Raw genomic sequence first — 26,753 nt, forward strand, 5'->3', positions numbered from 1 at the left:
TGCACCTTGTTGTCTCGGATTCTCCAGCATCTGCAGTTCCTACTATCTCTGCCACAGAGATTATGCTGGATTCTCAACGATTTACATTCTACATCAATGGCTTGGACAAAGGGATTGTGTGCGGTGACCAAATTTGCTGATGTTAAATGAATTGTCCACCTACTTATTCACACACTCAGGACTAACCAGCAAATGGGCTCAAATTGTAAAATCACATTTAATGTTGGAAGTTATGTGCAGTTTTGCCAGCATGAACAGTTGAACTGTCAGCCACAATTTGACACACGTGTACTAGAAGCTACATTAACGTAGGGCCCTGTTCATTGTAGACATAAACAATATTTGCACACACTGCACCTGTTTACAACTCAACAAAATAATTGACAGGCATTAAGTCATCCATTTCTCAGGACAAGGCACTGACCAGAATCAAACTGCCTGGTTTAAACTTTTAACTAAAAATCTGGCAATTAACTGTCAATTAACACTAATTGGTGCTTTCCCACAGAAATGTCTCTATCATTCAGAGTCCAATTGCCAACCAATGGGCACTCTCCTCTTATGCAGTGTAAATGCTTGTTTTATTCTTGAATTGGTATTCTTGTGAACTGTCCTAATGAATACAAGACAAAAAGCCTTGACAAAGTGTCTTTTCTTCAGTAATGCTCAACTTTTGGTTGTTTGGTAGTACAATCATAGAAGGGTTACTGCACAAGTGGTGGTCATTTCACCCATCACATCTATGCTAGCTCTCTGAAGGAACAATTCGTGCAGCTATTCCCTACCCAATTTTTATCCATAGCCCTCAAAAGGTTTCATCTCCAGGTAATCATGCAATTCTCTTTGAAAGTCAAGTTTGAATCTGCCTCCACAACACTCAGTGTACCTCACAAGCTAATCATTTGTTGCCTAAAAGGTTTTACTCAAGTTGCTATTGCTTCCTTTACCAATTATCTTAAATCTGTGCTGTTCTGGTTCTCTATTTTTCCACTACCAATCAGAACAATTTCTCCCTATTTATCTGTCCAGACCATTCATGATTTTGAATACTTCAGTCAAATCTGTGAATCTTCTCTTCTCTATGGAAAATAGTAAAAACTCCTCAAAACCAAATAACAGTGTTCCTTATCTCAGGAATCATTCCTACAAATCTAATTACCACTCTTTCTAATGTCTTCACATCTTTTCTGAAGTGTGCTACCTAAAACTGAGTGCAACACTTTCGTTAAGGCTAAAATTGTATTTTATACAGGTTTAGCATAACTTAATAGGTTTTGTACTCAATGTCACAATTATTAAGGTCCAGGATGCCAAATCCTTGATCAATTACACACTCCATGAGTGGTAGTGTGTTTCCCAAATCTGGGAACTACTCTTCAGCCCAGAAACTCTAAAAAGATGGTCAGCAAACCTCTTTCCAAAGTTCATCAACAGGACCTAAGCACAGCCAGATGCTGTGATGCCCAGTGCTGAGAAAATCTGGAGGATTGATCTGATGGCAGATTTTCCACATCTCAGTGAACCCCTTGAAGTATGGTAAATTTGTCCCACATCGAGATCCTGGTCTGCAAAACATGATTCAAAATTTTGAAGAATACTTGGTATATTACTGCTGAATTAACAATAGAAAATGCATACTAGCCTTAAAGAAAGCACAATCAGCTGCCTGAGCAAGAAAAATTAATTTATTACATATGCCCCCAAACCCTTTTGGTTTAAAAGTGCTGTGAGAGGGAATACAGAAAAATGCAAAACGTTACTGTGAATCTTACTGCAATTTGTACAATGGCGCAACAGTGATCTTCTTCAAACTCTGCACTTCTATGGAATAAAAGTCATCAATCCATAGAAAGATTAAGACTAGGTTTAGCCAGAATGTTTCAAAATTAGTTTGGTCCTCACAGTATATTCCACCACCTATCTACATTTTTGTGTTCAGAATGATATTAAAAGGCTGTTCAAGCTCAACAGCAGCAAGAAAATATATTAATCTCTTAAAGTGGGGGAAAACAACAGCGAACGTATGCAGTGAATTCACATATCAGGTAAGTGAAGGTCTTGAGAGATCAAACTAGCCATGATCTAATAGGTCCCTCCACCAGAAATATTGATAATTATGGTGGTGCACATCCCTCCAGGAGTTTGATATCAAACAACTTCCCTCTAAACATCAACTAGGTCCAAGCATATCTAGACTTAATGATACTGACTAAGGCAAACAGCCCAAGACACAAAAGAATGGCATGCATAAGCTGTTGAAATATCATCCGTAAGTGGTAGAACTTGGGCTAAGTTGTTGCTCCCCAAGCACAGCCATTCAACAAGAATTTGTGTCACCCGAGCAGTGAAGTATTTCTTCTTTGAATTGTAGGTACCAATTAACACCGATAAGAACCAAGAACTGTACAGTGAACAAGTGTTTCACTCTATCTTAATCATTTCTAATAGAATCTCAATGCATAACTCTAAATGAATCATATCAGCGGCATCAAGCTTAGTGCCTGTGCCAAATAATTATTTCAGCAGCTGAACGCAATTATGTCTACTGTCTCAACGGATGATTGGAAAAAATGAAGGGCACAATTGGGTCCTATTAAAAAAAGACCGAGGCTCTCTTATGGTGCAGTAGTAATGCCCAGGTTCAAGTCCCATCTGTTCTAAAGGACCGTAATAACATTTCTGAACAGGTTAATTAGAAAAATAGGTTAAATTTTAAAAAAACAAAAGTAACCCTAGACTTTGGTATCAAGTTACAAAAGTAAGTTCAAACTGCTGTGGTCCAAGAATATTGCATCATATTTCAATTGAATACTTTATAATAATAAAATACAATACAATACAATACAGTACAGGGACAGGCCCTTCAGCCCACCAAGCCTGCACCAACTCCTAGTCCTTATGTAGGCCCGCTACTTGTTGCCCATGTGCAGTATCTAAGTCTCTGTTTGCTTCCTGTTCATGCACCTATCAAGGTACTCCTTAAACATTGCTAACATGCCTGCTTCAAACACTTTCACTGGCAGTGCATTCCAGGTATCTACCACCCTCTGTGAAAAAATTTTCCTGGCACTTCTCCCCTAAGCTTTCCCCTATCACCTTGAAGCTGTGCCCTCTTGTAGTTGGGCTTTCCACCCTGGGAATCGGCCTCTGACTATCCATCCTATCTGCGCCTCTCATAATTTTGTAGAACTCTATTCAGTCGCCCCTCAGCCTCAGTGAAAACAGAGTTTACCCAACCTCTCTTCTTACCAAAACCCTCCAGACCAGTCAGCATCCTGGTAAACCTTCTCTGCACTCTCTCCAAAGCATCCACACCTTCTTGTAGTGTGGTGACCAGAACTGCAAGCAATATTCCAAATGTACCCAACTAAAGTTTTGTACAGCTGTAATATAACTTGCCAACTTTTATATTCGATGCCCTGACCGATGAAGGCAAATGTGCTGTATGCCTTCTTGACCACCTTATCCACCTGTGTTGCCACTTTTGGGGATATGTGGACCTGTACACTCAGATCCCTCTGTATGTCAATGCTCCTAAGGGTTCTGCCATTTATTACATAATCCACATCTGCATTTGATCTTCCAAAATGCATCACTTCGCATTTATCCGAATTAATCTCCATTTGCCATTTCTTTGCCCTACTTTGCATTCTATCTACATTCTGCTGGATGCTTTGACAATCCTCCTCACTATCTGCAACTCAGACTACCTACATTTTCCTCCAGATCATTTATACATTTATATATAAGACAAACAATAAAAGGTCTCAGCACTGTTCCCTGTGGAACACCACTAGCTACTGATCTCCATTCCAAAAAAGTACCATTCCACCGCTACTCTCTGTCTTCTACAACCAAGCCAGTTTTGTATTCGTCTAGCCAGCTCGCCCCAGATTCCATGACTCTCTATCTTCTGTATCAGCCTGCCATGAGGTACCTTTTCAAATGCCTTACTAAAGACAATGTAGATAACATCCACTGCCCTTCCCTCAATCATTCTTGTCGCCTCCTCAACAAAACTTAATCAAGTTGGTGAAACATAACTTTCCCCGCACAAATCCCATGCTGCTTATCACTAACAAGTCCATTCACTTCCAAAATGTGAATAAATCCTGTCTCTTAGTATTTCTCCGACAGCTTACCCTCCACTGATGTCAGGTTCACTGGCCTGTAATTATCTGGATTTTCTCTATTTTCCATCTTAAACAAAGGAGCAACATTGGCCATTCTCCAGTCTTCTGGAACCACACCCGAGGCCAAAGAGGATGCAAAGATATCTGTTAAGGCCTCAGCTATTTCCTCCCTTGCCTCCCAAAGTATCCTGGGATAGATCCCATTTGGCCCTGGGGATTTATCCACCTTAATGCATTTCAAGGCATCCAACACTTCTTCCTTCTTTATATTGACTTGCCTGAGAATATTCACACTGCTTTCCTTAACCTCAATATCCCTCACGTCCCTTTCTGTGGCGAATACCGAAGTAAAGTCTCATTCAGAATCTCATTCATTTCCTCTAGCTCCATAACATCCCTCCATCAGCCTTGAGTGGGCCTACTCTTGCCCTAGCTACCCTCTTGCTCCTAACAGATGATTAAAATGCCTTGGGATTCTCCTTAACCCTGCTTACCAAGGAAATTTCATTGCCTCTTTAGTCCTCCTAACCCCCTGTTCAAGGACTTTATCTGTTTTTAGTTGCCTAGACCTTAGAATATGATTTTTTTTTTTTTAAAAACTATGATAATTTCCCCTGTCGTCCAAATTTCCTGAATCCTGCCATTCCTGTCCTTCATTTTCACAGGGACATGTTTTCCTGCACTCTAATCAATTGATCCTTAAAAGACTCCCATATGTCGGATGTGGATTTACCCTCAATCAGCCGCTCCCAATCCACATCCTCCAATTCTTGCCCAATTCTGTTATAGTTGGCCTTCACTATTTAACACTTTCATCCAAGTTCCACTGTTGTCCTTATTCATAAATATCCAAAAACTTACAGAATTATGGTCACTATTCCCAAAATGCTCCCCCACTGAAACTTTGATCACCTGGTCAGGCTCATTTCCCAATTTCAGGTCCAGTAAGGCCCCCTCCCTCACTGGCCTATCCACATACTGTTTCAAAAAAGTCCTGGACATACCTGACAAATTGTTCCCCATCCAAATGCCTGGCACTAATGGAGTCCCAGTCAATATGGGGAAGTTAAAATCACCCACCACAATAACGCTGTTATTTTCACATCATTCCAGAATCTGACTACGTACCTCTTTGTCTACCTCCTGCTGGCAGCTGGGAGGTCTGTAGTACAATCCCAGCATTGTGATGCACCCTTCCTATTCTTGAGGTCTACCCCTAATACCCCGTTGCAAGATCCCCCCAGGGTGTCCTCCCTGAACACAACTGTGAAATGCTCCCTAACCAGTAAATGCAACTCACTCACCTCTTTTGCTTCTTCCTCTGTCTCATCTAAAACATCAATATCCCAGAACGTTAAGCTGCCAATCCTGTCTCTCTTTCAACCATGTCTCTGTGACAGCAACAACATGATTGCATACAATAATCCAAGCAAATACGGTCCAAGTCTCCAGTTCCACTGACCTCAGCAACCTCTCCCTAACTGCACTTGCTCTTAGCATATTTGCCTTAGATGCAAGCTGTTCCCCAGTCTCTATACTTACTGACCTCCTGCTCCATTTCTCCCCACATGCCACACTTGTTTAAACCCACCAGAGATGCAGTATAGAACCTTCCTGCCAGGATGTCAGTGATCCTCCAGCTTAGGTGCATCACGTCCTTCTTGTACAGGTCTCACCTTCCCTGGGAAGGCATCCCAATGATCCACATGTCTGAAGCCCTCCGCCTTTCACCACTTCTTTAGCCACATGTTCAACTGTACTCCATCTCTGTTCCTAGCCTCAGTAGTATATGGCACAGGGAATAATCCTGAGATTACTACCCTGGAGGTCTTGCTTTTTAGTTTACTACCTAACTCTCTAATTGTCATTGTAGGACCGTGGCACTCTTCTTACCTATGTCATTTGTGCCAAAATGGACAATGACTTCTACCTGTTTACCCTCCTGTTTCAGGATGCCCTGTACCTTAGAGACATCAATGATCTTGGCACCACGGAGGCAACATACCATCCCAGAGTCTCTCTTGTAGCAACAGAAGTGCCTGTGTCTCTGATTATTGAATCTCCAATTACTATTGCTCTACTACGCTCTGTGCCTCCCCTCTGAACAACAGGGCCACCAACCATGGTGCCATTGCTCTGGCTGCTACTGCTGTCACCTGATGGGCCATCCCCCTCATCAGCATCCAAAACAGAATACTTGTTTGACAGGGGGACAGCTGCAGTGGACTCCTGCACTGACTGCCTGCCCCATCTAGCAGTCAACCATTTTTCTTCCTGTACCCTGGGTGTGACCACATTTATACAACTTCTAGCTATGACACTTTCTGCCATTTGGGTGCTCTTTGGTGATTCCAACTGCTGCTCAAGCAGTTTTGTGGGTAGCACTTTAGATGCATAAAATTTTACCATTCTAAATGATCAAATTTAACAGTACCTGTATAGTGCTTAAAGCCTGATGAATGATTAAAAAAATATAAAACCACCAACATCTGAACTGAATCTTTTCAGAATCTTGCTAATGACACCAACGAAATCCATAATTTTACCCTTTGGAACTTGACATGATCCATGTAATACAAATGCCAAAAAAGCAAGAATTATACAGAGTAAACGTTTTAAAAATTGGAATATCAAAGGTATTGTATCTAACCTGGGATATAGGCTATCATATACAAGCAGCTACAAACAATATACTGCGCAGTGATGATGTCACTGGCAAACCAGAGGACAAAGCTAATGCATTAAAGACATGGGTTCAAATTTCAACATGGAAACTGGTGTAATTTCAAATCAACTAATAAATCAACCATAAAATTAGTTTCAGTTACACCAGATCCTCAGCAATGTGATTACCGCCTGCAACAGGCTCACAAGCTATTCAGTTCAAGGGCACTTGGGGATGGGGAACAAATGCTTGCCTAATCAGCAATGCCACATGAAAGAAAGATACACAAGGTCAAAATTCCATTGCTCAGAATATCCGAGGCATTTATTACTCGGCTCAGTAATATGGATAATATTTCCATAAACATTTAAATATACTTGGAATATTATGTTTTTAAATTCAAATGACTTTTCCTAAAAAGATTTGTTAAACTATAAAAGTTGAAGAGTAGCAGAAATACAATATTCAATAAAAGGTTGCGATAAACATTCATTGCTGTCGGTGGGTTTTATTTTGAAACAACTCACTGATCAGTGAATGCAAACTGCAGCCCAAATGTCTCTGTTCAAGAAAACCCTTGGACAAAACTTGAAAATTTGTATCGTGAGCTAACTATTTCCCTTAGTTCTCAAAAATGCTTCTCAGAGTAAAAACTAAGTTTTACAGTATTATTTGTACAGTAATCTAACTTTTTTAAATATTACTGCATTTTCCACTTGACATTTTCAGCTAAACTCTTTCTCTTGGGTGGTATTGTAAAACTTGGATTTGTGTTCTGAATTATAATTATTATAATTGAATTATAATAAAGGATCCTCCCCATTTAAACCCATTTTCTTACATTCTTCTATATTTGCATTGGTCACTTCAACAAGTACCTTAATTTTTTAATTCATCATGGGATGAGGGCGTCACTGGCTGGGCCAGCATTTATTGCCCATCCGTAATGGCCCAGAGGGGCAGCTAAGAGTCAGCCACATTACTGTGGGACTGGAATCATACGTAGGTCAGACCAGGTAAGGATGGCAGTTTCCTTCCCTAAAGGACATTAGCAAGCCAGATGGGCTTTTCCGACAATCGACAATGGATTCACAGTCGTCATTAGAGATTCTTAATTCAGATTTCTTTTTATTGAATTCAAATTCCATGTGATTATGAACCATGAAATAAAATTAGTGCTGAATATTTTATATAACGAACCAATCGCTTCTGTTGCTTTTGGCATCCATAAACAGACAGATGCAGAAGGCTAACAGACATACTAAGATGCTCACAGTGCTGATGCTTACATGTAAAAATAGATTGTCATGACAGAATAGATGCACCTACACTGGATAGTTGCAGAAAGTTAATATATTGCAGCGAGTTTTCAATGAGCTGGTATATGGAACGTGGCAAATAGAAGGCCAGCAAGGTGAGCATTAGGGTAGTTTGAACATGACTGTCTTGATTGACGTTGATGATTATTTCAGCAACAAATGAACACAGGGGATGTGGAGGAAGGGACATCACAGATGCAAGTCAATAGTCCTTTATATATACAGGACATGGCGTCCGAAACCTAGTCAAACACAAAGCCAGAACTAAAACAAAGTTGCTGGAAAAGCTCAGCAGGTCCGGCAGCATCTGTGGAGGAGAAAACAGTTAACGTTTCGGGTCCCGTGACCCTTCCTCAGAACTGGACCAACAAAGCCAGAACTACTAAATTTGGTCCATCCTGAGATAGTTTCCCATGGGGGTGTAATTAATGAGAAAGATAAAAACCATAACTGGAAAATGCTGTAGTTCATCTGCAGCTCAATATTAGAGAACAAGGAATTGAGCTAGGAATTGTTTGAATACATCAGGAAGTGAATTCATGTCTTCTTATGACGTCACCAATAGCCAGTACATAAAAGAGGTAGCTGAGGTGGCAATGGTTAGACTCTTGCTGACTAACTGGAAGAAATAGTGGAGGGATAAGAAGATAATACATTACTTCTTATGGTTTGGTTACAATTGTATACATAAAGAATGGTATCAAACAAAGCTATTCCAACTGAGATAGATAACAGAGGACAGGTATTACTCAACTTTGTCAAAGACTGTAGTGAGGATCAAAGAGATGAAACAGGAAGCCAGAGAATGTCATTTGTAACGTTGCTTAGGGATATTGAACTGCTGTGACAGGGCTGAAGAGCTGACTACATATTCATGGAACTGCAGGAAAGATGGCATAGTTTTAAGAAAAGTTGGAGGTTGGTACTCCCTTTGAGGCAAGACCTGATGATGGAAGTTTTGAAAAGAAGAGGGATAGTATCTGAGAAGAGGAAACTATTTGTGACATAGGTTACTGGGAGGATAGGGGAAGAAATTGGGTAATCAAGAGTTTCTTGCAAAATAGTTTCTTCTGCTTAGTTATAAGCAATGTTCGAAATACATGAGGAGACAGAAATAGAGAGACAGGGACAGAAAAGAGAGAGACAGATAGGGAGAAAGAAAGACACACACACACACACACAAAGCGAGACAGAGAGAGATAGAGAGAGACACTGAGAGAAAGAGTGGTAGAGGGAGACACACGGGGAGGAGGTCAGTGGGAATAGCCTATAATAAGGCAGTGTGGGGGGGTGAAAAGTACCAGAAGGAGGGAAAGTGGGAGTACCTACTGAGGGATTAAGCCAAGATGGAAGGATGGAGTAAAAGGAGGACAGCAGGCGGGAAGGGGAAATAATAGTGAAAGTCTGCAATGGGGTAACAGTGAAGGGAGGCTGCAAAGGGGAAGGAACAATTTTTAAAAAAACATTTATAGATATCTTATGCCTCTAAGTGTGCTAATTTAAATTCTGTGGAGTCTAAGATATTAATACTTCCCTTGCTGTAACAGATTCAAGTTTAATATTATAGCATCATATAGAATCATAGATTCCCTACACATGGAAAGAGGCACATCCCTGGTCACTACAGGGCAATTTACCATGGCTAACCCACCTAGCCTGCATGGCTGATAATTGTTGAGAATTTTGATGCATTCTTCCAATTATGCTTCTATGAGGATCCAAATGTCCAAAATGTTAACGAATACAGAATATTTTGTTACCATGTGGCTGCATCACCTAATAAATGAGTTAGTGAGAATTGAAAAAAAAAAGTCCTGAAGGCCAAAACACAGCTCAAGAAAGTCTCAAAATAAGCCCAAGAAAAAAATATTATTTGTGCCCTGATGGTAAATAAGAGACAGGTTTCATAAAGAAGCTCAGATAGGTTTGAGGGGAGATACAAGGGAAATTTGTGAAAGGTGCAAATGTAGGGCCAGTGCTGTCAGAAGCTTGGGACAGTTTGATTTAATGAATAAATGGAAAAAGGGATGCAGCTGTACAGAAAACTTTGTTCTTATTCACAAATATACTACCTGAAGGTGTAGGGGAGGTAAAATTGCCAGAGGTAGTGGAGAGGGGAAAAAGGATTTTCCAAGATAATATCTAGCATCGAGTTTATCCTTACTTACTGACAAAGATAAAGCTATTCTTTATTTTAAAATGAACACTTTTGCATAATAATAGCACATTTATTTTATTATTTTATTGCCCTCTCTGCCATATTCTGTGCAATCTTTTACAGGGAAAATTACTTTTAGAAGTAAATATATTCTTATTAAGCATAAAAATACTAGAGCATAGACAATACGCTAGAAAGAAAGAACAAAAATGTATATTTATAAGAGCAAAAGCATTTGTAACTTCAATTATTCGTCAACATTTACTCACTGTTCACCGAGTTCATCTGAAGCACTGATGAGGATTCCAAATGCTGTACATCTGTACCTACAGAAGATTCAGAAAAAGAGGTCAAATATAGCCATATGTGACAAGAGCCAGGTAAACTACGTGCAAGATTATATTGAAAATACATTCTCCCAGATTGCCATTTATCATGTGTGGATTGAACTTTCCAAAAATAGTTAAACAGTCAATTGACTAAACAAGGTAACGTAACTGGTCTTATCAGAGGGGTGGAACTGCTTGAATTTGAGAGTTGGAACAGATGCCAAGATGATACCTAAACCACACTTGAGCTTGCAACACTTTAGACTCTTCAGATTACAATACCTACCTACATAGTTTATGTATTCCTCAACACCTAACCGTGTAACAGTGACAACAGCGCTGTCATGGTAATTTGCATTAATAAACTGGCATTGGCTAATGATAAAAATCTTTGAGTTTAACCATAATTAATCTTGGAAGATACTTGGAATTCCTAATTACTCTGAATAAGAGATTGAGTGTGGAACTAGAATCACACAAAGACCAGCATGGGTAGAGATAATAGGCTCCCTTCTCCGATAGACGTGAATGAATAATGGATTTTGAAGACAATCTAATAGTTTCTTACAAGGATTTTTCTGACAATCGCCCACAAGTGACCAAATTGATTTAATCCAATTTTACAACCTGCTGTGGTGGAATTTGAACTCATAATCCCTTGGGTTATTAGTCCAATAACATAGCTAAGTAGTTACCAGATTTCAACCACTAATCATTAAAGTCAATCAGTCAGTCATCACAAATCAGCAATAGATGCCATGCCTATTGTACTGGGTTGTCTTGTGCAATTAATCGATAAATTTTAGATTCAGCACTAAGGTTCAAAGGTGAGTCAAGTGATAGAAATCTAATAACATAACAAATCGTAAATCTTCAAAAGTTTCAATAGATTGGCTTTGGTAAGACAGAGTTCCACGAAGAGTCAGAGTCATACAGCACAGAAACACAACTTTCAGTCCAACCCATCCATGCTGACCACGTTTTCTAAAGTAAACTAGGCCCATTTGCCTGCGTTTGGCTCATATCCTCTCAACCGTTCTTAATCATGTACCGATCCAAACATCTTTTAAATGTTCTAACTGTACTATGCATCTATCACCTCCTCTGGCAATTCACTCCACACGTGGACCACCCTCTGTGTGAAAAAGTTGCCCCTCAGGTCCTTTTTAAATCTTTCTCTAGTCACCATAAAAATATGCCCCCTAGTTTTGAACTCACCCACCTTAGGGAAAAGACCTTTGCTATTCACCTTATCTATGCCCCTTATGATTTTATAAACCTCTGAGGTCACCCCCTAAACTTCTACTCTCCAAGGAAAGAAATTTCAGCCTATCCTTGTAACTCAAACCTTCCAGTCCCGGCAACATCCTGGTGAACCTTTTCTGAATCCTCTCCAATTTAATAACATTCTTCCTAGAGAAGGGCTACCATAGTTGTACACTGAACTCCAGAAGACACCTCAACAACGTCCTGTACAACCTCAACATGATATCCCATCTCCTATACTCAATGATCTGAGCAATGAAGGCAAACATGCTAAATGCCTTCTCAACCACCCGGTCCGTGATGCAACTTTCAAAGAACTATGTACCTGAACCACTGGATCTCTCGGTTTGACAACACTCCCCAAGGCCCTACTATTAACTGTATAAGTTCTGCCCTTGTTTGTTTTACCAAAATGCAATAACTTGCATTTATCCAAATTAAGTTCCATCTGCCACTCCTCAGCCAATTGGTCCAACTAATCAAGATCCCTATGTAATTTTAGATAACCTTCTTCACTATCGAATATAGTCACTAATTTTGGTACCATCCTCAAACTTACTAATCATGCCTCCTAAATTCTCATCCAAATCGTTTATATAAATTTCAAACAAAGTGGACCTAGCACCGATCCCTGGGGAACTTTGATTTGAAGCAAACCCACAACCACTACCATCTAGAAGGACAAGGGCAGCAAATGCATGGAAATACCACCATCTGCGAGTTCCCTTCTGATCCATTCACTATCTTGATTTAAAAATGTATCACTGTTCCCTCAGTGTTGCTAAGACAAAATCTTGGAACTCTTAATGGCATTATGAGTGTATCTACACCAAATGGATTGCTGCAGTTCAAGAAAACAGCTCACCATCACCTTCTAAAGGACAACTAGGATGGGCAACAATGCCCATCCCGCAGCGCCCAGATACCACGCATGATTTTTTCAAAAAATCCTTGAAATGAAGACAACTTTAAACTTTTTTTAACTAAAAACTTTAAACTGCCAAGGGTTCCAGAAACATTTTGAACAGCAATTCTGCACAAGACTTCTCCCTCCTTCAGATTACATATTTCAATATCCAGCATTTAGCACCCAACACAAAGTGCCCTAGAGCAGATGGTGGGGAGCTACCCCTTGAAGTGCTGCAGTCCTTACATAGAGTTCAACTACCAGGGGGCACCGATTTAAAGTGATTGGTACATGGATTAAAGGCTACATGAGTAAAACATTTTTCACATGGAGAGTAGTGGCCTGGAGTGTCTGGAATTCACTTTCCAGTTTGTAGCTTGAAGCAGATTTCCTGAAATCATTTAAAAAGGAACCTGGACCTATACCTGAAGCACTGTAACCTGCAAGGTGCTGGAAAGCGGGAATAAAAGGAGTGACTATTTTCTTCAGCTAGCAAATTCACTATGGGGTGAATGGCATCTTTCTGTGGTGTAACCTTTGCATGATTCTACATCAAAGGCTTTTGAGTGAACCTGCAGCAAAGGGTAGTGACCTGGAGTATCAGCCAAGACAGCCAACAAAGTGCATGTTGGTTCCTGACAAGTGACCTGTAGATTTAGTCTGCCAATTTAAGTAAGATGGGGTAGTCTCAACATAACTGTTCAGATCTTTAAGTGCAAAGTCCTCTCACAGGAGCACTAGGAACACAAGGAGAAGGAGCAAGGGGAGACACAAGGCAGAAACTCTCTTTAAAGCACTCTCAATCCTACCACCCCTCCTCCAGCTTGTTCCAATTACTCCCCATTCCTGAACAAAAGCCCCACATTGCTGCCTCACAAAGAATAAGCCTGCTGGAGGGAGCAGCCTTCTTGAAGCCCTCAAACACCAGAGCTGCTCTCATGTTGGCAGCTGGGAAGTAGAGATTACAATCAAGAGTCCAGGTTAGCAGAAATGGTGTCCAACATTGAAAAATACAGTCTAGGAACAAGTCCCATGAGGAAACATCTCCCACTCAAGATTTTTTAAAAAAAGGTCATGATATTTCAGTATTTAAAAGCTTTTCTAAGGGCTGTTGTGGTGCATTGATGGTGTCCTTGCTTCCAGGCCAGAAGATCTAGGTTTAAGTTCCAACCTGGCACAGAAGTATACCATAACATGTCCAAATAGGTTGTTTAAAATATTTTAAGGGCTTCCCAACCTATCAATTTCTCAGCCCTATTGATCCCCACTACCCTCTCACTTAGTTTCACCTGACCAGTTTCAACCAGCCCAGGAAACCACTGCACTGACAATTGAATCCTGAATCCAAAGTTGACAATGAAGTTAATTGCTTCTTAACAAATACCTGTCACAGCCCTGGCTATCCCAAGGGATTTGGGTGGGTGTTGGAGGTAGTGATGATTCACAACACCAACAAACACACAAGTTAAATGCTGACATTAAAGATTTCTGCCAGCATCTGCACTGAACTATTAATGGCTCCTAGGGGTTCTTTTTAACTCTGACCTTTATCGGCGGCACAGATCCGCTATTTCCTGGGTCACAGCCTGAGAACTAACTGCCTGAAGCCACTTTTGCTTCTGTAATCTCCCAGCATCAAAATGCAGCTATCTTCTGTCCCAGTAAAGACAAAAATCAAAAGCAGAGAACCTTCTTAAACTCCACCAATCTCCATGATAACATAGCCTGCTCTGAATTAGGTGAAAAATGTACAAAAAAGTTATGGAATTTTCCCATTAATCTAATAGTACATAACACTGCTGTTTATATGCTCTGGGCACTGGGTGGCTGTATGTTCAGGGTTTCAACAGTAACTTTTGATTTATTACACTTATTCGCTCAGCATCAGTATTAAATTTAATATGTTTTTTTAATGATTTTGCTGTTTATCCCCTTGTTCTTATAATCCATAAAATGATTAGGTCTCAAATGCTGGTATTTCTATTTTATCTTGCCCCTCCATTTCCAGACCTGCAACAAATGAAAAATTTGTTGTTTATTTGGCTGTCCTGTTGATGAAATATCTAGCTGTAGTCCAACTTTTATATTAATACCGTTCATTTACACTTACTTCTGTGATCTGAGGAGACAAATGAGTTTTACAGCTTCTCAGAGATCACCAAATGCTTTTTAGCTAATTTAAGCAAGCAAACATTCTGTTTTGTCATTACTACAAGCAGTTCAACTACGTCTCCAGCTCAGCAAGTCCACCTGCAGTTTCTGCTACTTTTTTAGTTGTTAAACTCTTAAGGCAACATGACCGCAACTTTTTAAGTGCTACAGACAGCAAGGTGCTTCGACTGCATTTATCCTATTTTCTACTGTTAAACTTTATTTCTTCATATTAAAATTTATACTGAAACACACAAACTAGATATTCGCAACAATTATCCTCTGAAATGGCCTATCAAGCTTCTCTCAGTTCAAGCATAACTTAGGAATGACAATAAATGTTTTTTTTTGCCTGCGACATCCACATTGCATGAAACAATAAACAAAATAAAGGCCACATCGCACCAGGAGTAAAAATACAGGCAAACAGAAGAATCACAGTGAGAGCTGAATGGAAGAGTAATTGTTCAAAAAGTCACGGAAGTTTGGAGGCAAGCATCATCCACATTGGCCTGAGAAACAACTTCAGATCAGAGAAAGTTTACAGCAAACAACAGATTAAGGAAAAAAGCCTCACCTTGGGGCGTACAGTGCCTCCATCAATGTCAGCAAAATGAAGGAGCTGGTCACCGACTTCAGGAAGCGGTGTGGAGGGCACATCCCTGTCTGCATCAATGGTGCTGAGGTGGAAATGGTCAGAAGTGTCAAGTTCCTGGGAGTGATGATCACCAACAATCTATCCTGATCCACCCACATTGACATGACAGTCAAAAAAGCACAACATCTCTACTTCCTCAGGAGGCTAAGGAAATTCAGCATGTCCACAAGAACTCATGCCAACTTTTATAGATGCAACATAATAAGTATCCTATCTGGATAGATCACAGCATGGTGTGGCAAGCACTCTTCCCAAGACCGCAAGAGACCACCAAGAGTCGTGAACACAGCCCAGTCCATCACACAAACCAGTCTTCCATCCATTGACTCCATCTGTACTTGCCACTGCCTTGGGAAAGTGGCCAACATAACCAAAGACCCCTCCCACCTCAGTTATACTCTCTTCCATCCTCTTCCATCAGGCAGAAGATATATAAAAGTTTGAATACATGTATGAATTGATTCAAGAACAACTTCTTCCCTGCTGTTAACAGACTTTTGACTGGACCCCTCAAATGTTAATTGTAATCTCTGCTCTGCACCTTCTTTGCAGCTGTAACAGTGTATTCTGCACTCTGTTCTGCTACCCTGATGCACGTTGTATTGTACAATCTGCCTGCATAGAATGCAAAACAACACTTTTCACTGTATCTTAGTACATGTGACAACAGTAAATCAATCAATAGTTGTAGTCAGCATAGACAGATATTTAATCAACAGGACCACGAAATACACAACACAGCATCGTATGTTCAACTTCCTATTCAAGATTTAAAGATATATCCCAGAAAACATCAGTGCTGTCTGAAGGAGAGTGGAATGTTGCAGGCTTTTTGGTCAATGAACTAATATCCTTTCCAGATGAATATAAAAGATCCATGGTACTACTTTAAGAAAAGCAGGAAATTTTCAATATTTGATTTAAAATGAGTTCCTCTGGCTAACTAATCAAAAACAGATCAACTGGCTATTCATTTCAATTGTTGACTATGGTGCCTCTGTGCAAATTGGCCATTGTTTTCACCAATATAACAATGGGTCAGCACTTCAAAAGCAATTCATTGGTTTTGAAGCACTTTGCATTGTTCTTGATATGGTTAGACTCCAAAATTAAGTTCTTTTCCATTGACCCATTAAACCATTTTACAGAATCAGCACCCTCAGCTGTACGAACATTCATTAATTTTGAATGAATAAATAAAGGAAAATTTAGAATCAGAAGAATCTTTTTTTTTAAAAACAAGAATGATAACAGTTTGCCACCAAGAATTTGCAGAAGAGATAAATTTTTAAATACCACTTAATATTTATACCTTTATTGCACATTCAAAGCTTTTCTTATCCTTCTTATCCTACTAAGATAGAATAATTTTTGTAACAGATAATACACAATAATTTATCACAATCCACCATGTCTATACATGTATAGACATATCATGTATAGATGTTGGACGTGGCTGTTGCTGAGTGACCAGCATTTATTACTGGTCCCTAGTTGTCCAGCACCTGTGAGTTTTAGCACTTGAGAGCTTTGTTTGGCTACCACCTGTTATTTCTCAGTGACTGTCTATTGTCGATTTATACTATTTCTATGAATTCCCCTTGACCCCACATTACTTCCTATTTGCTTCTTTCACTTTTCAATTAACCCAATAACCTTCCAAATTCTGTCCAATCAGATCCACTCCTTTCATTAACAGGAAAGGCATGAAACATTCACTCTGATAATGTAATGTTTGGTAAAGTTCTGTAAAACACTATAGGAAAAATAGGTTTACTTTGAAATACGGAAATCTGATACATAATAACCTATATTCTAAGTAATAGTTTCAAGGTTTCCAAAATATTATTGATATTAATATTAGTTAACATTATACCCTTTACCTGTTCCGAAAAGTCATTATATCAAATATGACGCTATTTGCTGGCCTGAATGAAATGCTAAATATGGGCTCAGCAGATGGTCATTCACACAATGCCTGCTGCAACATGCTTAACAGCTGTCCAGTAAAATGGCCAGATGGTTATAGATAGACCCAGGTTGATACAGGACAGGATCATTAAGCCAGTCTGTGTAGGTATAGAATCACATCAACTGTCAACATTTTGAAGAGCTTATCAAATATCCCGACAGCTCTCAAGCAACAATTTCCAATGGAAACATCTGTATAAAAATAAAACCAAGACAATGCTGTTACTGGCTCTGAAATTACAGTGGATCCCTTTGCCAGAAATTGATTTGATCAACTAATTGCCTTGAACCAAATGTTAACCTTTTCCTTCTTTTACTACAGCTTTGTTGTTATATCTGCAGCTTGAACTAGGTACCTACTATGAATTAAGTTATTGCGATTTTCTGAATTTCCAATTGAGATAGAAGGGTGGATTAATTATGATTCACTAAAAATTAATTTGTAATTGTATGAAAAATCATTGGCTGCCCACTCTTGATTTGCTATGTTTTGTTGTCTTTTCAGTGGGAATCCACAATTGCAGGATGGCAACTCTGAGGAAGGGTCACCGGACCCGAAACGTTAACTCTGTTTTCTCCTCCACAGATGCTGCCAGACCTGCTGAGCTTTTCCAGCAACTTTGTTTTTGTGCAGGATGGCAGAATTGTCGTTTTAAGTCTATTACACATATGTTCTACTCTTTCTTGTGATGTGGCAATTGTTGGGCAACATCAGCATTCTTTGCTCATTCTAATTACCCTTGAGAAGGTGGTGGCAAGTTGTCTTCTTGAACAATTATGTCCATTTGGTGTAGGTGTTAAAGAAAGACAGAGTCACAGAATTTTGACATAATGTTTACCAACATAATTCCAAATGAAGATGATGTTTGGGTCAGAAGGGAACTTACAAATGATTGTGTCCCCATGTACCTGCTGCCCTTGACCTTCAAAGTGGCACAGCCTCCAGGTTTGCACAGTACTGTCAAAGCAGCCTTGGTGATTTGCTGGAGTACATCTTGTAGATGGTCTATACTGCTGTCACTGTGGTGATGGGAGTGATTGTTAAAAGTGGTAGCTGGGGTGCAGATCAAATAGGCTGCTTTATTTCATTAGGTGTTGTGCTCCTTGAGTATTGCTGGAGCCACACTCATTCAAGCAAATGGAGGGTACTCCATCACACTCCTGACTTGTGACAGGTTTGATGACCAGGTGGTGAATTACTCCCTGCATAATTTCCAGCCTCTGACTTGGTCTCATAGCCAACAATACTTAGAAGGCTGATCCAGTTCAGTTTTGGATTAATGGTAAGCCACAGGTTGTTGAAGGTGAAAGATTCAGTAATGGGAGTGCCACTGAGTGTAATGGAGAGATAGTTGGATTCTCTCTTTTTGGAAATCATTACTGCTTGGCAGACACTTACACAGTATGAGTGTCTCTTGTCACTTATCAGCCTGAAACTGAACGTTGTTCAAGTCTTGCTGCATACGGACACTGACTGCTTCAGTATCTGTTATGTTCCAAATGGAACTGAACATAGACTATGTGGGACAAAAGAATTTGAAAGGAGGAAATACCTTCTATGTGTAATCTTACTTCACTCTGGTTATAAAAATGCAAGCTCCTGCAGGAAACTTTTTTAGGGGGAGTGAAGTTTATTATTGTAGTTTTTTTTAAACGTACTCCGTTTGTATCTCATCAGGTATTTAGAGTAATATCTCTACAACTAATAGCAATTACTTTTGCCACAATATCATTTAAATTATCATCTCAAAAACAAACTCCAAACTCTCACGTGCAGTTTACAAGGTCTTTCTTGGCATTAATGACTATCAGTCGAATTAGGACACCATTAATGAAATCGTCAATTAATCATTTATAGTGGGCTTGAATGATTACATATTTTTGGCACATGTAATTTGGCATTAAAAATGTTTTAAAACTACATACTATTAAAAGGATATACTTACATTCATTATGTGTAGATTACAGCTAATTTAATGGCCATAATTAACATCACTTAGAACAGAGTAAATTGTCACTTTCCTGCCAAACTAGAGATTTTAAAATGTTTAGCCATTTGTAAGAGAATAGAGGTAAACTGAAGTTGCAAGTCACGTAAAGAAAGTTACCAAGCCCACCATTGGAATCAATCCCCAACAACCCTTTCCCTCATACACCACTGAAACACTTTTAAATTTTTTTTTAAAAACACATAGCTAAGCACCAGACAACAGGAAATTATGGCAGCAGGATGAGAAACAAAGATAAGTCAGTCAAGCACAACTGATACAGGTGAAGGAAAAATTATATCATTCACACTGATCATAGGCCAAACATACAAGTTTGAATTCTACATTTCTATATGTTAATTTATTTATATTACTTAAATACGCATATTTCTTGCTCAAACTCAAGATGCTACATGTATTGAAGAGAAATTTCCACAACTATGTATTACATTTTAAATTTGGAAAACAAATTAGAAATGCATATCTATAAATGGTAAATAAATGTACAGTCTTTTTAAAAAGTACAATGCAAAAACCTGTAATAACTCTAAGAGCAGTGATAAAGCAACAAACGTTTCTGACTAAAATGATAACTAAAATAATGCATTTCTCACAACAAAATAAACTGTCATAAAGTATATTCTGAGGTCCTTCATAACTGCCTTTATTATGAGGTTCTACCAGTTACATATATTTATATAGAGTCTTCATTGTGATGAAACCCCAGCTGTATCACAAGCGTATTTAATATTAAACAAAGTATGGCACAGAGTCACATGAGGTGGTACTAAGTCAGATGTCTTAAAGGAGAAAAGTGAGATAAAAAGAGGTGGAGAGTATAAGAAGGGAATTCTAGAGCTTTAGACCTATGTCCCCAAGGTATACTGTTCCCAGCAGTGAGGTCTGATGAAGGTGTTCAATAATTACCTTGTGCCTGCAATTCCTAGGATTTATCTGTCTAAGTGAAGTAGAGGAGAGCTCTGAAGAAGAGTGGTAGTCAACTAAAATGTTCATTTTGTTTCTCTCTCTACAAATGCTGTCAGACCGGAGTATTTACAGCACTTTGTTTTTATTTTATATTAGAGACATGGAAGGTGTTAATTACATTGCTGCACAAATCAGAAGCAATGATTGTTTGAATGACTTGTTTACACGTAAAGCAGATCAGGTTTTCCACCATTTGCACAAATGCCAAGGTAGGTGGTTTTTACTTAGCAAATAAAGCAAGCGGCCTTTCAGTTGTTGTTTTGGTCATAGTAGATGAGGGTAGGAGGTGGAATAACCAACATTTTCCTTTGCATTGTTGGCTGCAAGAGGAGTTAATGGAATACCAATGAGGTTCCGTAACTGAAAACCAATGCTAATTAACAAGCAAAATGGAATTCACATACATTCTTAATGTTTTTACTCTTGTCTGCTTGGAAAGCAAGGTTCTTGGCAAAGGGATAGTAAAGACACACCACAGAAATCTAAAAATCCTCTCAATACATGATGGCATTCATCCTCCCCATAATTCCATGGGAGTTGGTAGAAGGTACTAGAATGCAGAGTTTGAAATTGTGGTACCTCCAAATAAAGTTTTGTTTCAACTGACTACAGGCTCATTCTCAAATCATTTTCCTCCAGTGGGGCAAGTAACTGAACTGTGATTTAAATTAAATATTTACATTAATTCCTGATTTGTAGTGAACAGTTTGGGGTTGTATAGTAACATACTGTCCTTTTCCCATGAGCAAGTCCCAGGAGGAACTTATAAGACAGAGTGGCATCATGGTCTCCCATACCCCCATAGCTTTGAATGCTGTAGGAGCCCAGCAAACAGTGTTCAAGACACAGCCTTTCAGTGACTTTGCAGTGATCTTCCTTCAATACTGCAGGTTCATGGAGGGTTACATTTAGGTTTTGGCAGAGACACGAGCTACATGCTGAATCTAGGTAAGTCCAGATGCATGGAGGCAGCTAAAGAGTAAGAAGCCAGTCATGGGAATTAGCTGGGCTCCATGTACAGCAGAACACTTGGACGGGCACTTCGCCATCAGGTCATTGCATGCTGTGGGAAGTGTGGTCAGTAAGTACATGGGTTATGCAGGGAGTCATGCTGCCAGCATTACACGGGTATAAACAGAATAGAGAAAGATGTCCAAACACAACCAACCAGGAGGCCACATGTAAAGGGTGAAAGCAGCAGACAACAACAACAACAACAACAAGGATCCAGCAGCGATGGGGAGCAACATCCTTCACAGGAAGGGTAGAGCCCTAGAAATCAGCAGGGTAAAGGCGAGGAATGGGGTGGCCATACAATCTACTGTCAAAAGTTAGACCAAGTTTGAGGGGTCTGTAAAAGAGTGCTGCAGGACACTAACACTCCAGGCAAATGGTCAATGATTTGTTTCCTTAGTACGGAACACCTCTCATGCCTTGCAGTACTACTCACCAATTCCTTTCCATAGCCTATATGAGAAAACTGATCATACAATTCCACTCAGACATTGTTTCAAAAGCACCAAGACAGTAACTTTGCCCTCAGTGCTTTATTTATTAAAGTGTGATATCATCAACTGCACCAATCATCACGGCACCAACTGAATGCTCAGGGAGACCCTTCTACAGAATGAGCTTCTACTTCCTCAATATTTAAAACAATCAGCAATTAAAACACGTAGGCTCTGTTTTCCTGAAAAGATGACTCCTTCATCCTCCACCAGTCCTCAGTGCTGCTGTTATTAATTTCAGATCTCAAACTTCGTGAATGGATTTCAGCAAACAAGGGATATTCCCTTAAAAGTTGGCTAGACACCGCTCTACAAAAACCTGATACAAAGATACAAGAACTACAACACTTGTTTATTAGGACAAGCACTGAGCAGGCCATCAAAGTTCTGAAGATGCTGTTCCTGGTTCCAGACCAAACTGATGGCCCTTGCAGTGCACTTATGCCAGGACCTCTGCATCACTGGCAGTCTACAACATTCTCTAAAGCATGATCCTTCATTAAGATGTAGAGGGTAAAGTACTGGATATACAGTTCATTGGAGAGGAGGATAACGTGTAAAACATAGCTATGGCAATAGCAGTTCACAGGGAGTGGCAAGGCTTGGCAGAGATATTGAGTATCTTATAAAGCCTGGCTTCAACTGTGGTGACCTTCTCACCCACATGGAACAGCACTGTCTGGAACTCATTTTGAGCTGTTGCAAGAACCTTCCCTTGAAGAATCAGCTTGAATAGCTCAACCCGGGGAGGCAATAGCCTAGTGGTATTATCGCTGGATTGTTAATCTAGAGAATCAGGTAACGTTCTAGGGACCTAGGTTTGAATCCTGCCATGGCAGAAAGTGGAATTTAAATTAAATTGAAAAAATCTTGAACTAACAGCCTAACAGTGACCATGAATCCATTGTTGATTGTTGGAAAACCCCATCTGTTTTACTAATGTCCTTTAGGGATGGAATCTGCCATTCTTACTTGGTCTGGACTATATGTGACTCCAGACCCATAGCAATGTAGCTGACCTTTAAGTGCCTTCTGGGATGGGCAATAAATCTTGACCTAGCCAACAATACCTCCATCCGGTGAATGAACAAAAAAATACTCTAACCACCAATTATGGACGTGCACCTGTACAAAGATTTCACCGTCACCACTCATTGAGGAGGGAGGATGAACAGTAACAGTGCCACCATTCTCGTCAGTGGCATCCTCAGCCCTTTGTTATCACTCCAGAAGCCTGGAGTGGAGCATCAACTGGCATCCTGTCCAACCACCTCTGCATCATCAGCACCACTGGCCAGTCAAGGCAATAACTTCCTTTTTTATTTGTTCATTCACAGGATGTGGGCATTACTTGCCAGGCCAGCATTTATTTTCCACTTCTGACTTATGTTGAAAAGGTGATGTTGAGCTACCTTCTTGAACCCTTGCAGTTATTGTTATGTAGGTGCTGTTTGGGAGTGAATGCCAAGATTTTGGCCCAGTAACAGTGGAGCAACAAAGTACACTTCCAAGTCAAGCTGGTGTTTCTTGGAGGGGAACTTACATGTGTTGGTTTGCCATGCATCTGTTCTCTTGCCCTTCCCAGCGATGGATGTCATGGAATAGGAAGGTGCTGTTGAAAAAGCCTTGGTAAGTTGTTGCAGTGCATCTTGTACATGGTACATACATTTTCATTGGGCCACTGTTGGAGGGAGTGAATGTTGAATATGTTAGATGAGGTGTCAATCAATGGGCTGTTTTGTTTGGATGGTTTCAAGCTACCTAGGTGTTCTTTGAGCTGCACTCACCCAGGGAGGAGGAGACACTCCAACACACAAGACTTGTGTCTTGCAGATAGTGGAATGATTTGAGGAGTGCAAAGATACTTGACAAGGAATTTGAAGTCTCCAACTTATTGTAGTAACCATATTATTTATATGGCTGATCCAGATCAGTTTTACTCAATGACAACCCTTAAGTTTATTGATAGTAGGAGATCCATTAATTTGCAGTGCCTTTGTCAATCAAGGGGTGACAGTTGGTTTCTCTCTTGTTGGAGATGGTCGTTGCTTGCACATGTGTGGCACAATTGTTACTTGTCACTTATCAGTCCAAGCCTGGATACTGATCAGCACTTGTGGCATTTGGACATGGACTGCTTCAGTAACTGAGAAGTCACAAACGATGGTGTAAATAGTTCAAATCATCAGCAACCCAATCTCTGACCTCATGATGGAGGAAAGGTCATTGATGAAACAGCTGAAGACGATTGGTCAATGGACAGTATCCTGAAGAAACTTCCATATGATATCCTGTTGCTGAGATGATTAATCTCCAATAACCACAACCAGCTTCCTTAGTTCTGGGTTTGAGTCCAACTAACAGGGTAATTCCATGCCCCTCACAAAGATTCCAACTGAGTACAGGTTTTGCCAGGGATCCTTGATGCCATGCTCAGTCAAATCATACCTTGATATCAAGGCAGTGACCCTCACCTCCCCGCTTTGGTTCAGGTCTTTTGTCCATGTTTGGATCAAGGTTGTAACGAGGTTAGGAGCTGACAGTGTGGCATTCTTACCAAGAATGTCAAAGTGCTCTAATTGTTGCCAGATATGGATCTCCAACGTGCTTGGCCATTATCTTAATGGAAGAGTTCAGGTTCTCAATGCCCTGAATGACGGTGGCACACATAAACCGGACATATTTAGTCGATGACCCTGCAAGTGCCTCAGGGAATTCTGATGTGGGAACCCATCCGTTCTTGCTGATCATAGTAAACCTCCTTACTATAATTCCAAATGTGCAGCTTCTTTGCCCATTGTGAGCAGGCCGTTGCCTGTCTGAAAACCAGAGCAACAATGTCTCCTGTGAGAGACACAAGAGATCATAAGAACTAGTCTTGCTCAACCTAGTCCAGCCTCCTCAAAAGACAGGGTTCCTAGTTTCACCTGAAGAAAACTGCATGTGATTAAAGTATCCACCTTTAGTTTTAGTGAGCAAAACTCTCTGCAGCTCTGAATGTATTTTGCTCCCCATGCAGTTCAGTCAGCATCAGCAATGTCTATTGTCAAACAGATTGGAATGAAATGCATTCCCTTAAATATTCAAGACCCTATTCAGAGATAGTAAGAACTGCCAATGCTGGAGTCAGAGATAACACAATGTGGAGCTGGAGGAACAGAGCAGGCCAGGCAGCATCAGAGGAGCAGGAAAGCTGACGTTTCGGGTTGGGACCCTTCTTCAGAAATGGGGGAGGGGGAAGGGAGCTCTGAAATAAAGAGAGAGAGGAGGGTTGGGGCTGGGGAAGGTAGGTGGGATGGAGACAGGTGAGTGCAGGTAGGGAGTGGTGGGGATTGGTCAGTGAGGTGGGAGGAGCAGATAGGTGGGAGAGAAGGCAGACAGCTTGTGTCAGGTCAAGGAGGCGGGGATGAGAGGGAGGGTTGGTCATGGGATGAGGCCAGGGGTGGGGCCATTGGGCTGTAGGCTCCAAGGAGGAATGAGGTGCTGCTCCTCCAGTTTCTGGGTGGCGTCATTGTGACACTGGAGGAGGCCCAGGATGGATATGTCGTCCAGGGAGTGGGAGGTGGTGTTGAAGTGGTTTGCGACTGGAAGGTGTTGTTGTTTGTTGCAAACAGAGTGCAGGTGCTCTACAAAATGGTCTCCAAGCCTCCGTTTGGACTCACCAATGTAAAGGAGGCCACAGAGAGCAGTGGATGCAGTAGACCACATTAGCAGATGTGCAGGTGAAGCTCTGTCTGATATGGAAGGTTTATTTGGTTCCTTGGATGGAGGTGAGGCGGGGTGGTGTAGGGGCAGGTGTAGCACTTCCTGCTGTTGCAGAGAAAGGTGCCGGGGGTGGTGGGGCTAGTAGGGAGTATGGAGCGGACGAGGGTGTCGCGGACAGAACAGTCCCTACGGAAGGCAGATAGGGGCAGGGACAGAAATATATCTTTGGTTGTGGCGTCAGATTGCAGGTGGCGGAGAATGATACATTGAATCCGGAGGTTAGTGGGGTGATACGTGAGGACAAGGGGGATTCTGCCTTTGTTTTTGTTGCAGGGAGGGGATGAGGGGACAGAGGTGCGGGAAACGCAAGGGATGTGGTTGACAGCACTCTCGACCACTGAAGAGGGGAATGTTGCGGTCCTTGAAATAAGAGGACATCTGGGATGTTCAGGACTGGAATGCCCCATCTTGGGAGCAGACGCAGTGGAGGCGGAGGAATCAGGAGTAGGGGATCGCATTCTTGCAGGAAGGTGGGTGAGAGGAGGTGTAATCTAGGTAGCTGTGGGAATCGGTGGGCTTGAAATAGATATCGGTTTTAAGGCAGTCACCAGAGATGGAGACAGAGAGGTCCAGGAAGGAGAGAGAGGTATTAGAGATGGTCCAGGTGAACTTAAGGTTGGGGTGAAAGGTGTCAGTAAAGTTGATGAACTGTTCGAGCTCCTCGCGGGAGCACGAGGCAGCGCCAATACAGTCATCAATGTAACAGAGGAACAGGTGGGGGAATAGTGCCAGAGTAGCTGCGGAAGAGGGGCTGTGCCACATATTCTACAAAGAGGCAGGCATTGCTTGGGCCCATGCAGGTTCCCACGTACACCCACTTAGTCTGTAAGAAGTGGGAGGAGTTGAAGGAGAAGTTATTAAGGGTAAGGATGAGTTTGGTTAAGCGGATGAGAATGTTGGTGGAGGGGGACTGGTTGGGCCTGCAGGAGAGGAAGAAGCGAAGGGCTT

At 40.8% G+C, this 26,753-nt stretch overlaps 1 protein-coding gene across 1 annotated transcript in view; it reads right to left on the reverse strand.

The window, feature by feature from the left end:
* Window positions 1–26,753, reverse strand: part of LOC109916791 (nuclear receptor subfamily 6 group A member 1) — a 366,169-nt gene that overhangs the window by 262,581 nt on the left and 76,835 nt on the right. The window contains exon 2 of the mRNA XM_048613642.1: window positions 10,545–10,601. Coding sequence (XP_048469599.1) covers window positions 10,545–10,601 — 57 coding nt within the window. The remainder of the gene's footprint in view (window positions 1–10,544; window positions 10,602–26,753) is intronic.

This window comes from Rhincodon typus, chromosome 28 (assembly GCF_021869965.1).
Source record: "Rhincodon typus isolate 14 chromosome 28, sRhiTyp1.1, whole genome shotgun sequence".
NCBI lineage: Eukaryota > Metazoa > Chordata > Chondrichthyes > Orectolobiformes > Rhincodontidae > Rhincodon > Rhincodon typus.